General features: G+C 29.9%; 1 protein-coding gene across 3 annotated transcripts in view; it reads right to left on the reverse strand.

Moving 5' to 3' along the window:
• The window catches only part of LOC111628338 (AMP deaminase 2-like), a 77,510-nt gene that overhangs the window by 56,583 nt on the left and 6,626 nt on the right, over nucleotides 1-14,301 (reverse strand). The window contains exons 2-5 of one of the 3 annotated variants that reach the window (XM_023372109.1): nucleotides 12,671-12,890; nucleotides 10,041-10,188; nucleotides 3,840-4,017; nucleotides 290-322 (exon numbers count right to left, since the gene is read on the reverse strand). In XM_023372109.1, coding sequence (XP_023227877.1) covers nucleotides 290-322; nucleotides 3,840-4,017; nucleotides 10,041-10,188; nucleotides 12,671-12,890 — 579 coding nt within the window. Of the gene's footprint in view, nucleotides 1-283; nucleotides 323-3,839; nucleotides 4,018-10,040; nucleotides 10,189-12,670; nucleotides 12,891-14,301 lie in introns of all 3 variants that reach the window. The other 2 variants (XM_023372108.1, XM_023372110.1) reach the window with 2 other exon arrangements.

The following is a 14,301-nucleotide window of genomic DNA, read 5'->3' on the forward strand; positions in this document are numbered from 1 at the left end:
CTATTGTCTTACAAGAAATAATTTAGTTTCAGGTAAAACATTTAATTTTTGACAAGCAAATCAAAACACTTTCATTGACTTTAGTTGTTAATGTATCAGCTTATTAAATCAATAAAAAAAATTATTGACTAAACCATACATTATTATAGCACATTGTTATTGATTCAGCTATTGATTTTCAAAACAATTATAAGCAAACTGAAAATATGTTAGTAAACAAAATATCAATTAATTCCACTATCAATAAATTATAACAGCACACACACAAAGGTACAAAAAATACCTTTACGTTTTTGCCGTTTTGGAAACTTCTCTGTATATCCTTAAATGTAAAATATTGATAACTATTATATATAATTATTTATACCATTTAAATATTATTAAAATATTCATTTAAATAGTTTTATGCTAGATATGTTACTAAAGAATAATCAACTTTTAAAAATGTATCTTTCATAAGTTCATTAAATATTAAATTTTGGAAAACATACTGGGCATAATTTGTACAAACAAGACATGCAACAGCTTAATTTATACCTATACACACACACACACACACATATATATATATATCCCAATAAAAAAATTATTGTAACAGAAATAAGCCTTGATGTAACTTGCAATGTGGCACATCATACCTTTGGTGTGCCACTGAAAGCATGACCAGTAAGCAGTTTAGGAAGCATCATCTCAAAAAAAAAAAAAAAATACATTTTAGTTTTTGATGTTCTATTTCCTTTAGCATTTCATTGTAGATGTAATTATAAAGTAAATAAAACTGAAAAATGAATATCAAGACAAACGCTTAAATCTTCAGTTGAAAATACAAAATGTCTTCCAAACAATGAAACTTTTATTGTATTGCATCCTTTATCTTGTCATTATTATTAAAATACAGTATACAATCTCTCTCACAAGTCATTACCTTGTCCAGTTGAGAGAACTTAGTAGTTCCAGTAAACCATAGAGATAAGCTATTAGGAACACAAGCTTCCAATTAGGCCACCATACTAATAAGATCTATGGAGAGAAATGAAGTAAAAAGTGACCCGCAAGCAGTATTTAATCTTGAGAGGGTGGTTACTAAACAGCAAAGTCCATAACCATGAACAGACAGCTCTCTTATCTCTTTAACTTGGTGTTTAACTTGGTTACTAAACAGCATCTGGGCTCCATGTCATAAGCCATGTGTTTTGTAGATCAGTTGCTTAAGGTTTACAAAAGCATACTCATTTCTGTATAGAAAACAAATAGGCTTGTTATTATACATTAAACATTCATAGCACAACTCACTCAAGTTAACAAGGTCTATATCTGTGGGTTAGACAGAGGCTCATGTTTGAAAACTCTGTGACAGTCTCCCTTGGATACCAGTGGTGAATGTAGCACTGGCCAAGTATAGCTACTGCATCACAAACACATTTTTGCCAACTCACACAAAATGGACGACACATACCATCCCAGTAAACATGCTTCAGTAGCAGTTCAGACACAGATCACCAAGGCTAAAAAATCTTGCCAACAGATAAAGTGGACTCAAGAAAGATTTTAATTCTTCATCTATATATACCTATTACATCATTACAAAACTTGAAACAGACATGAAAGTTTAGGCAGTATACTACCTGACAAATTTATTTCAAAATACCCACATATTACTACTACAGTTGATACCCACATATTACTACTACAGCAAATGAAGTGTTGATCAAAAAAGAACAATTCTAAAACCTTATACTACAAACAATGCTTGAAAATATCAAACAAGTCGCACAACATATATCAACATACTAGATCACATAAGAGTTGAGACACTCATTGACCATACATCAATGGAAATCACTCACGAGAACGTATACAGCATAAGGGTTTATTCATAAATCATATATATTGATTTAGGGAGGAATGGATAAATATGGTCTTTCTTGAATAGAAGAAATTCCTGAATAGTCTTATTATATATTAATATATATAATAAACAAGTGCAAAGTATAATAAATTAAAAACATTTTAGAACAAAGGTAAAAATTCACTGTTTAAGCATAGTAACTAGTCACTTTAATTTAGCACCTGTAATGATCTAATGCAAGTTCACAAGTCATCACTATGCTTCAGTCTGGAACAAAATTCTCCTAGTTATAAATAGTCTGTGTTGGGAACAAGTGAGAGAAGCAAACAGGAAGTTGTGCAGCCTTAGGCAGCCTGGAGGCAAAGTTCCTAGTCATTATGTGATGTAAAAAAAAGCAAGTTAAACTCTATTTAGCTCTTTTTAGTTCTTAGATAACAGCCACAGTTCATCGTTTATCCTCCTTTATGTGGATTTCATATAGAAATCCAATTTTCTAAAGATGGTTCTTGTCATTCATTAATTATAGAATCTTTAGAACAAGCTACAATAAGATTTTCAACAGATGCAATTTGACTGACTGAAATTTTTGATTCACATATTATTAACACAGATCACTCCAAAATACCTTATCTTCTTTATCTGACAATCTCAGACAGAGTTATAGATATTTCTATTTTTAATAATATTTTGCTTCTTGTTTGCTCAAGTTTAAATGTTTTGTTAATATGAGTATTACATAAATTAAAAAATTTACGTTCAGGATTATTACTATAACTTGTTCAAAAGAGCTTATTGCCTAAGTTAAAAGTATAATGATATCTTTAGATTTATGGATCTGACCAATTTTCACACAAATTCCACAAAAAATATACACTATGATTTATTGTTTAACAAACAAACAAACCAGTTTACTTTTTTATGTTTTATAAAAAAATTAATATATTTTTTAAAGTTACTGTAAAAAGTATGTTTAAATTTTTTGTTTTTGCATTTTATATTCACACTAGCTGTTACCTGCAACTTCGTCCGCGGAGGTTTTGCAAGCAAACCCCATTTACATTCAATATTTCAAGAACCATAGTAATTGTCATATAACACCTACCGCTGAAGAGAATTGCCGAGAATCAAACGAACTATCTTCAATTTGATCAATTTTCTGGAACGTTTACAATCGTTCTATAATCGAACCAATACGCAATAACAAATTCGAATTTAAAACGGTTCGAACATTTGGTTAAGAAATCGAAATATATAAAAACACTAGCTGTTACCCGCAACTTCGTCCGCGGAGGTTTTGCAAGCAAACCCCATTTACATTCAATATTTCAATAACCATAGTAATTGTCATATAACACCTACCGCTGAAGAGAATTGCCGAGAATCAAACGAACTATTTTCAATTTAATCAATTTTCTGGAACGTTTACAATCGTTCTATAATCGAACCAATACGCANGACAGAGCGGAGGAATTTCAAAAAGTCCCTTCTTAGTGTGCGTTTCCACGACGTACCCTAACTGTCTACCAAATTTCACCTCTCTAGGTGAAGCGGTTTGCTCTGGGTGATGATGAATCAGTCAGTCAGTGAGTCAGTCAGTCAGGACAAGCAATTTTATATATTTAGATAAACAGTAAACTTGAAAATTTGGATCCAAAACTAAAGTCTAAATTACCTTCAAAAACCTTTTACCTATTAAATTTATTAACTTTATTTTTAACTATAATTTACTATTATTTTTAAGAAATGAATAAATCTAAATTTATATTTTTGTTGCATAACCTAACCTACTTATTATTTCAATTACTTTCAGAAAGAAAATATTTTAATTATAAATTTTCCCTCTTACTCATAATTGAATTTTATATATTGGAAAAAAAAATAAATTACTATATTTAATAAACAATTTGTACTGGTACATAATGCCTAATTTGTCTACAGTATAAAGATACGTTAAAAATAATTTCAGATCGTTTAATAAAGGTAAATATACCTTCACTTTTATGAGTCTGTTTATTCTCAAATCCTTCTAAAAGCAGACCATCTGCTAATCGCAAGAAACGAGATGTTAAAGTTGGGAATGACTGAGAAGAAAATGCCATATATCTTTCTCTGAGCCTAACAGCTTGGATTAATAACTCTGATGCTTGTTGTAGATCTTCTAGAGGGACCTGTAACAATTAAAATAAAAACAGCTAAGTATTAGGTCATAAATAAAAATTTATGTAAAGTCTAAAACAACAGTAATAAAAAATTCAGCTACAGATATACAGGGTGATTCAAAAGTCACAGAAATTTTAAAAAATTAATAACTCAAACTATTTACAGTAAGATGAAACAGTTTTCACAGAAATGCTTACAAAGAAGCAGTATTTTTTTTACATGTAATAAAAATTTTAGAACCAAAATAGTTACATTTCTTGCCATAGATAATACTACATAATTTGTGCAATTGTTACACTAAAAACATTTTTATTTTTTATTCTTATTTTAACAAATTTATAAATGCTACAGCACCATCTATGGCAAGAAATGTAACTATTTTGGTACTAAAATTTTTATTACACCTAAAAGAAATCCCACTTCTTTCTAAGCATTCTGTAAAAACTGCATCATCTTACTGTAAATAGTTTATGAGTTATTAATTTTTTAAAATGCCTGTGACTTTTGAATCACCCTGTACTTACATTATAATAAATCAATGTAATGTACAAAGTCAAACTTGTCTATGTAAAAAAAAAAAAAAAAAAAAAAAAAAACTGGTTAAACATATCAGGTCCAAAATTATTTGATTTCTCTAATAAACTTAATTTATATTAGGACTCATTCAACCTTTTAAAGCAGCATAAAAATTTTAACAACAAACATTTTCAGTTTTTTTTTTAAGACCTTCAGATTTACACATTCTAAATTGAACAATTTAAGGTTCTAGGACAATAACCCTCCCAGACAGAAACCCCCATATAAAATCTCTTCTAAATAATAACCTCCCCAGATATTAAACCTCCACATAAAAATCCCTTGGAGAATAAACCCCAATTTTAAATGCCAGTAGATTAAATCAATTATGTGCTAATTATCACCTAAACTTTCTTTCTTAATTCAATTAAAACTCATTTTTTCATGGAAAAAAGTTTAGCAGTTTTCCCATGTCTATTGACCTTTTTCGCAGAAAAAAACATCAATAGTTAAATAACTTTAAATATCCATTTTTAAATTTTGAGAGTTTGGCAATAGCCAATTAATGTAGTACTTAATGCATTGTCAATGAATGTTTGCCTAAAGATTTGAGTCCTAAAAGTACCTAAATTGTTTAGAGTGTCATCTTGCTTACTTCTTTATCTGACTCTCAGCAGGTTCAAAACAACAAACAATAAAAAATCTAAAATAAAAAATGTTAAAAACACCTTAGTTATTTTACAAATCATGAAAACCAATACAAACTACTATGGCAAATGTGTATTATTAATCAAGATTATGCAAATCAGTCATGGAGTTTACAGTCCAAGCAAGTTGAAGCTTTCTTTCATGTGATATAGCGTCCAATAAACATTACTGCACAATATTTAATCACACAATGTAATGAACAATGGAAACCAACTTATGCCATCACGATGTGGAATATATATCAACAATCCAAAGATGAATTACCAAAAAACAAATATTTTAATGGAAAGATGGCATAGATCAGTTTCTCAAAGTGGCCCCTTGTGAGCACTGGAGGCTTTCAGGGGGGCAGTAGAAGGCTCAGTGATTAAATATGAGTTTTATTTCTTCTCATTGAAACATTCTTTGATCTCAGAAATAGGATATGGATCGCACCCTATCTATCCTATCCATATAATAATACATGTTTAAACATTATATTTGCAATAACTATTTTTAAGATACACAACAGATGATAATGTAAAAAGGTAAGTTAAAAAATATGGGGGCACTAGATTTTTTTTAATCTCAAAGTGGGTGATGGTTGAAATAAGTTTAAGAACCTGTGGCATAGATGTTTTCAGTCCGACATTGGAAATTTCCATCTCACCTTTTGGAAATTGACTTTCTTCAAAAAGAACAAGCATTACACAAGTTTACTCCAATCAAATTCTGGCTGGTCATCTGTCACAAGCTCTGAGAAAGAAATATGTTGAGTCAAATGCATGGATTCTTATCATTGTTCACAGCTACTGTGATCACACCCAGTAGTGTTGAGAATATAACTGGCGCCCGGGGCACGACACCTTATTGGCGCCCCTCCCAAAACATATATAGTTTGTGTTGGAGACCATTTGGGCGCCCCTCTGCGAGTGGTGCCTGGTGCATGATACACCCCCTTGCACCACCCTCGCTATGCCACTGATTACACCACTCTCTAACTAATAATATTTATATAATCCTCTCTTCTCAGTTAGAAAATGTTTGTCACCTGCTGTATATTTCTTACACGTGTTACACGCCGGTAATAGGTTCAGGGAAGAGAGGATTTTACTCTGGTGCTGAAGTTAGTGAACTTTGTTATTTACATAATAATATTAAATTGCAACTTTCATCAGTAATTTCAATATTTCAACTATAAATGACTGTAATTGATAAATTGTTTCATGAAATGTGCATATTAACTTTAAGTACATAATTAATTAATTAAAATTAATAAATTTATACAAATTTATTAATTTTTAATTATTCTTATGTAAAGATTGTTATTGTGTATACAGATTACAAGAGATAATAATGACTTTACGCTGTCATCACCAATGTACTTGGCAAACTTATGTTAGACATTCTTTTTTAGAAAAACAGAAATATAATCAGAGAGAATTCTAATTACTTTGTGGAATAGCAAGTTGGGCAACTTGTAGACAAATGTCTATACATTTTGGTAAAATTGAGCATATTAACTTTAAGTACAGATATACCTTGATTAATGCAATTAATTCCTCAATGTTATCACGTATATAAAAATCGCATTAATCAAATATGATATCTATGTTAGGTTAAGATAACTGGTANATTAAATATGACAAACAGTTTTTACAGTTTATAAAACCTTTACATTTCAAAACACCTTTCTCTCTTTTTTCTAGCATTTTTTTAAATTAAATCAAATGAACTAGCATTTTTAGCTATTTTAAGTGGCCTTCAGGTTAAGCATAATTAGAACATCAGTTAAAACATAAATTTAAAACATAACGCTTCACTAATACACATAAATTTGAAACATCGAGCTTCACTCATATTTTTATGAGTGAAGCTCAATGTTCCAAATTTATGTTCTAATTCATGTTCTAACTGAAGTTCCATTTATGCTTAACCTGAAGAAGGCCATTTAAGATAGCCAAAAACATTAGTTTATTTGATTTTAAAAAATTTGCTAGAAAAAAAGAGAGAAAAGCATTTTGAAACTTAATGTACAGAAGTTCTAGCTTACTGTGCATAAATTATAAACCTTTTATGTTGTTGCACAAAGTTGTGTGTAAATGATTCAGCAATTAATTTTACACGCTAATCAAATCCCATTAAGCAAGGATATCTGCATTATTTAAAAATTTGTATCAGGATTTTGTTGTGTTAAATAAATTTCAAAAAAACTTTTAGTTTCAGGAGAAGTCTATTTTTAGAGAGACCATATTGTCCTTAGGGGATTTTTACATTGGAATTTTATCCAGGGGTTATTGTCCTGTTATGTTGATTATATGTTTAATATGATGAAAAGTAACATAGAATAGAATAAAAACTATAAATGTCAAACATTTTTAAAACTTAAAACATTAACTACATAATAAAAATAATTAAAATAAATAAAACACAATAAAAATAAAAAAATAAGATACATAAAATAACAAAAATAATATAACTAACCCACAAGAGCATAAAAATAAATTCAAAAGACAAAAAGTAATTAAATTAAGAAAAAAAAAGTGAAAAAAGCAGTAACCCTAAAAGTAAGAGAAAACTAATGAAAAATGGCAGTCAAGCACTGCCCATTTTAAATCACTATTTTATGTTTCCATGACTTATTTACCAGAAATACTGCTTCCATTTATATGATGATGTGGGAATGTAACCTCAAAGGAAAGATTGTCTCCATATATAAGAATTGTTTTTGGACTGTCACTGGTGTGAACGATGGAAAGAAAGCAAAGATATTCATGATGTTTTTATATGTTTTTAAGAAATTAATTATCTCATTTCTAACTTCTGCATTTGTAACTGAGATTTTCCAAACATTTTTATAACATGAAATTTATTCAAAATTAATCACTTAATCACCTACATACAACCGTGTGCAGTAGCAAAACAAGATTTATTATGGTCATATTTAATAATTATCCAGTATTCAGAATTGATGTTCAAAAAAAATATTGAACATTTTCAATACAAATGGAAATAGAACAAAATAAATAGGTGAATGCCAAACACAGTTTAAATATGAAAAAATTTACAATCTGCTACATTGTGACATGCAAAAACTAAAAGAAAAAAAAAAACAGTAACCAAACATGCATGTTGCATTATGTAGTGTAGACCTGAAACCAGGATTTCCAAGCACTTAATATCATGTTTAGGTTCTTCTAGTTGACAGAGTTTACCTCGTGTGTTGATTTTTAGATTTTGAAGGCCTCAGCAAGAATAAGACAGTGCTTGGGTCTGACATGCTTGGTGATCTTAATTTCTTCCCAACGAACCAAATCATCCTAGGTATTAGCAACTAGAACTATACTATACAGTACAGTGACGTCTTAACAGTATACTTATGTTCCTTTAACCGTGAAATTAAGGATTGCACAATGGCACCCATATATATCAAATCATGTGCTACCCTTTCATTTGTGATGGGTATAGTGTAGACACCTAAAATTCTCAAGGGGTCCACTAGGTCTTTGTCATTCCAGGGGAGTTTATAAACTGTCAAGTTCCTCCTGTACAATATTCTTCTGCTCATAGCTTTCCCAATTTCCTTAAAGATATTACTGAGTGGGCAGTTGTACTCGACCACTCCTATAGTTCACTCTGATAGCATCACATCTATACAAAGATGCAGTATTCTGCAAGTTATTAGTAACTGTATCCTAAGATGATAACCAAGATGCTCTGCAAATGTTTTAATGTAGAGAGCTTTACCTACTGTTGATGTCACGGCATTGATTGTATGCTCTTCTAATCAAGGCTTTCAACATGGGTAAGTTGTAGTATAATGGGTCATGTGAAATCCAAAGAATAAATGAAGGGCATAAGGGTTTCTGAAAACTTGTCTTGATTCTGTCATCCTTAAGTGTGATATGAATATTCAAATTGCAAACTGTACAATTTTCTAGATTTAATTGTGTTTGGCATTTATATTCTTGTTATATTTGAAAATGTTTGATTTTTGGGACAATCAACCTGACAAAAATCATTAAATATGACAAACAGTTTTTACAGTTTATAAAACCTTTACATTTCAAAACACCTTTCTCTCTTTTTTCTAGCATTTTTTTAAATTAAATCAAATGAACTAGCATTTTTAGCTATTTTAAGTGGCCTTCAGGTTAAGCATAATTGGAACATCAGTTAAAACATAAATTTAAAACATAACGCTTCACTAATACACATAAATTTGAAACATCGAGCTTCACTCATATTTTTATGAGTGAAGCTCAATGTTCCAAATTTATGTTCTAATTCATGTTCTAACTGAAGTTCCATTTATGCTTAACCTGAAGAAGGCCATTTAAGATAGCCAAAAACATTAGTTTATTTGATTTTAAAAAATTTGCTAGAAAAAAAGAGAGAAAAGCATTTTGAAACTTAATGTACAGAAGTTCTAGCTTACTGTGCATAAATTATAAACCTTTTATGTTGTTGCACAAAGTTGTGTGTAAATGATTCACTGATTTAGTACTGAGGCAGTTATTTTATGAATTCTAGATTTATCATAATATTCTGAAACTTAGAAAAACAAAATATTATTGATGAAAGTATACAATAAAATACTATAACTTGTTTATTACTATTAAGTAAATTTTTATTAAAAACTTGTTTAATAGTAAAATTTCTTCCAATTAATTATACTGAGTATTTTTAATGTATACTAATAACAAAAAACATATCATAATTAAACACAAACAAATATTGCACTGACCTTTAGAATATATTTTATATCATAATTTTTATTTAATATTAAATTTTTATATATTAACTATAAAATTAAAACTTCACTAACCCCAGAAGTATCTTCACCACTAATTGAAACACGCTGAAAATGATGAACAAAATCATCTTCATGAAGACATTTGCTTGTTTCTTCTGGTGTTACTGGAAGTGATAAATTTTCTTCTTGAGTTTGCTTTTCTTTTTTATCTTCATGTGTCCTTAACAAAAATATTTTTTTTAATTATGACAAACTAATCATTAATAAAGATAATAAACAACAGAAAAAAGAACTATCAGCTTTAAAAGAGAAAAAAGCAAAACAGTTATAGTAATCTACAGATTGATATATTTAACTATACTATCTAATTTGAAATAAATTCATTAATTTCAATAATCATAATTTACAAGTCAAAATGATTTTTTCCCTTACATAATAAGCACTCTAGGACATAATGACTGGTATTTTTGAAACTGAAAGTACCCGCATGGAATTTAATGCACTTTTGCTATAATTTATGCAAGTCTTTCAAGTAGCCTATCTTTTGCAATGTTTATCAGAACTGCCTCCAATGCTTGACTCCAACTGAAATCTATGACCATTGCTGTCATAGATATAAATTAGTTTCCCCATAGTTATGAATTCAGAGCTGAAACAAGTAAAAGTCACAGGGTGCCAAATTTGGGCTGTGCAATAGATGTACCAGGGTTATTTTTTTCAACTTTCACTGACCCAGAATAAAAAAACAAGAATGAAGAACCACTTTATTTGTAGAAGGTAGTTACAGTCTTCACCTATTTTTCCACATAATTACCTTGTTGATTTAGGCAGACATCACACCATGACACCAGCTTTTGTATACCCATGTTGAAGAACATTGCTGCCTGGCCTTTCAGCCAACCTTTAACACTGTCAGTCAGCCCTGTGGCACTTGTGAACTGCTGGCCTCCTAACCACTTTTTCATTTGAGTGAAGGGATAAAAATCATTCGGTGCTAAATCTGGGCTGTATGGTGGATGAGGAAACTGCTCCCATTTGAACCTCTGGAGGAGTTGAGTCATTTTTGCAGTGTGAAGACAAGCATTATCATGGAAAAGGATCTTGCCCTTAAACAGCATTCCTCTTCTTTTGTTCTGGATTGCCCATCTAAGGTATTGAAGAGTTTTGCATTGATGGTTGTCCTAGGTGCCATAAATTCAGTCATCAAAATGCCTCTTCTGTCCCAGAAAACATTTGCCATCCTTTTGTTGGTGGAAAACAATTGTTTGAATTTTTTGGGTTTGTTTGGAGACAAAGTGTGCATCCATTGTTTTGACTGCTCCTTTGTCTTAACATTTTCAAACAACACCCATGTCTCATCCCTCGTCACAATCTTGTCCAAGAACATCTCTCCATACTAATGGTAATGCTGCAGAAACGTCAAGGCAGTGCCCATCCTTAGAATCTTGTGGTGGTCTGTGAGCATCTTAGGAACCCATCGATGACACATACAATCCAGCAAACATGCTTCAGCAACAGTTCAGACACAAATCAATGCTGAAAACACCATGCCAACAGATAAAGTGGACTCAAGAAAGAAATTAATTCTTCATCTTTACCTATTACATTATTACAAAACTTGAAACAGACATGAAAGTTTAGGCAAATTTACTTAAAAATACCTACATATCACTACTACAAAGCAAATGAGGTGATGATCAAAAAAAGATCAATTCTAAAACCTTATTCTACAAACAATGCTTGAAAATATCAAACAAGTTGCACAACATACTAGATCACATAAGAGTTCAGACACTCATTGAAAGAAAGTTTCCATGGGCATGGAAACTTTCTTGCAAACAGATGAAAGATTTTGAATTAAACAATATTTTTGAGGGGTCACCAGAGCAGATAATGACTTCAAATTTCATTGCACATATATTTCAAATTATCCAAACTAAAATATAAGCAAATTCCTTTTTTCATTGCCAGGAACAAGACTTGAATTCAAATTACATAATACTTTGAATTATTCAATATTGAAATAACAAGGTTTTACTGTATACTAAAACATCAGAACAAATTATCCATCAACACATCGTGTATCAAGCTTGATATTTTAATCTATTGATATTTGGAAATTTCCTTCATCACTTCTTAATCATTATCCACCTATCCCTCTTTTTGTGTGGTAAATATGTTCCAAAGAATGCTGCATAAAACAAAAATTGCATAATAAAGTACAGTACATGCGTCTTGTGAAAAAATGCTTGATAGTATCTACAACTTCAAATGGAACACAAAAATTAAAATTTCACAGAAGAAACACGAGCCTTATTATTTTATCATCATTTATAATTAACATTATTTGTACGTAAATATAGTAAACACATGGCTAACTCAAAAAACAAAATCAACAGACAGTATTCTCTGATAAACATTCAGTACTGTACTCTTCTTAAAAATAAATATATAAAATAAACTCTCAATTTCAATGAAAAGAATAACTTTCAACAATAACAGAGTTTTAACAAAAAGTAAAATTTTAAAATTTTCAAATAAACTGTTTTTCCCCCCAGTGTAAAAAAAAAATCAAATATCGTTCATGTAAAGAGAATTACTTTTCTTTTGTCAACCATGTTATTTCAAAATCGTGTTAAAAGAGGGCTAGATGTATATCGAGCAAACAATTACACATCTATCAATTATATCAAATAATTTACCTAATAGAAATTTGTTTATGAATTTTATTTCTTGTTTCATGAACTTCAATTGGAAACTGTGGAACTTCATAAGGAGCAGAAATTTTATTACTTAAGACTTCTTTTTGAGTATGTTCTAAAATTGTTTCAGCTGCTTTTTTATAACCATGATCCTTATTAATAGGAAAAACTGGTGGTACTGAGTATATTGGGCTTCCTGGTAATGGTGGTGATTCACTATCTACAAAAAAAAAATATATTAAAAATTTATATTCATTCAAATTTAATTTAGATAGATAAGTTATATAATAAAAATTATAATAATCAGTGAAAAATGATTATACATGAACAGTATAAACTGTCAAAGCTGAAACAACAGGTAATACCTCAAAATAAAACCTCAGTGCTTACTTCAGCACACAATTTAATAAACACAAACACTTTTGATCTCATTTAGGGGTCTTTGTCAAGTACTACAACTGTTTCATCAAACTCAACAAATTCATAAAATTAAAACAGTCTTCTTAAAGCATTCTACAAAAACATTCCATTGGTGGTGTGATAATTTAAAAAGAGCATTTCCATATGTATATTTTATAATAATTGTGTGTATGCATCCTAACCCTATGGAAATGTTCCTTTTAAATTACATCATGCTACCAATGGAATGTTCTTGTAGAATGCTTTAAGAACCATTTTAATTTTATAATTTGTTAAGTTTGATGGAATGGCTATACTACCTCACAAAGACCCTTAAATGAGGCCAACAACATGTGTTTATTAAATTGTGTACTGGAGTAAGTACTGAGGTTTTATTTTGAGATATACATCAATAATTTTCCAATAATGTCACAGAATAACTACAGTGCAAGTATTAAGCACATGCCAAAATAATTCAATACAAGTAAAAAACTATTTCATCACTAAAACAGACAAAATGTTTCTAATCACAAGACTAGTGATTAGAAACATTTTGCACCTTTATCATGTCTCTCGAACTATTCATATTAAACAGAAACCCAGACAATTAAAACAACTTTTTCATTGCCTTTAACTACACATTTTGGAATGTAAATGTTTTCCAATCCCTCTTCATGCTACAATTTTAAACAACTAAATAATTAATACTTTAACAAATTTTTTTAAATATTTAAAAAATTTTTCTTAATTATAAATAAAACTGACAAACCTTATTGTGCTTTACACTTAGTTGTGAAAACTGTTATGTCACTAACATTTTTGGTCCATACCTAGGACCTTCCTCAGGTAGAACTCCCTAAAAAATCAAATCTTTCCAGTGGTAGTATTCTATCTTGAAATGCATAAAAAAATCCCAATGTATTCAAATTTAGATAATTTTCTTTTTTAAAAAAAATTTTCTTTTGTTATCCAATCAGATGTGTTGTTTGCTATAATATCAAGTCAAATACAGCTTGCTATGACTGAGATTTGTTCTTCATCTTTAAAATTAATAGACAGGCCATGGCAGTCTGCTTTAAATATCTCCAATGCTTCTAAATTCTTAAGCTTGTTTATATGGTACATTTGTCATATTAGAGTAGCCTGTTCTAACAATCCCATCATCACTGGCATATACAGCCAAAGCCAGTAGTTTTTCTCTTCTTTTCTATATCAGCTTTGTGTTCAGGAAG

Source organism: Centruroides sculpturatus, unplaced genomic scaffold (genome assembly GCF_000671375.1).
Source record: "Centruroides sculpturatus isolate CEXI.00-Female unplaced genomic scaffold, Cexi_2.0 scaffold489, whole genome shotgun sequence".
Classification (NCBI taxonomy): domain Eukaryota; kingdom Metazoa; phylum Arthropoda; class Arachnida; order Scorpiones; family Buthidae; genus Centruroides; species Centruroides sculpturatus.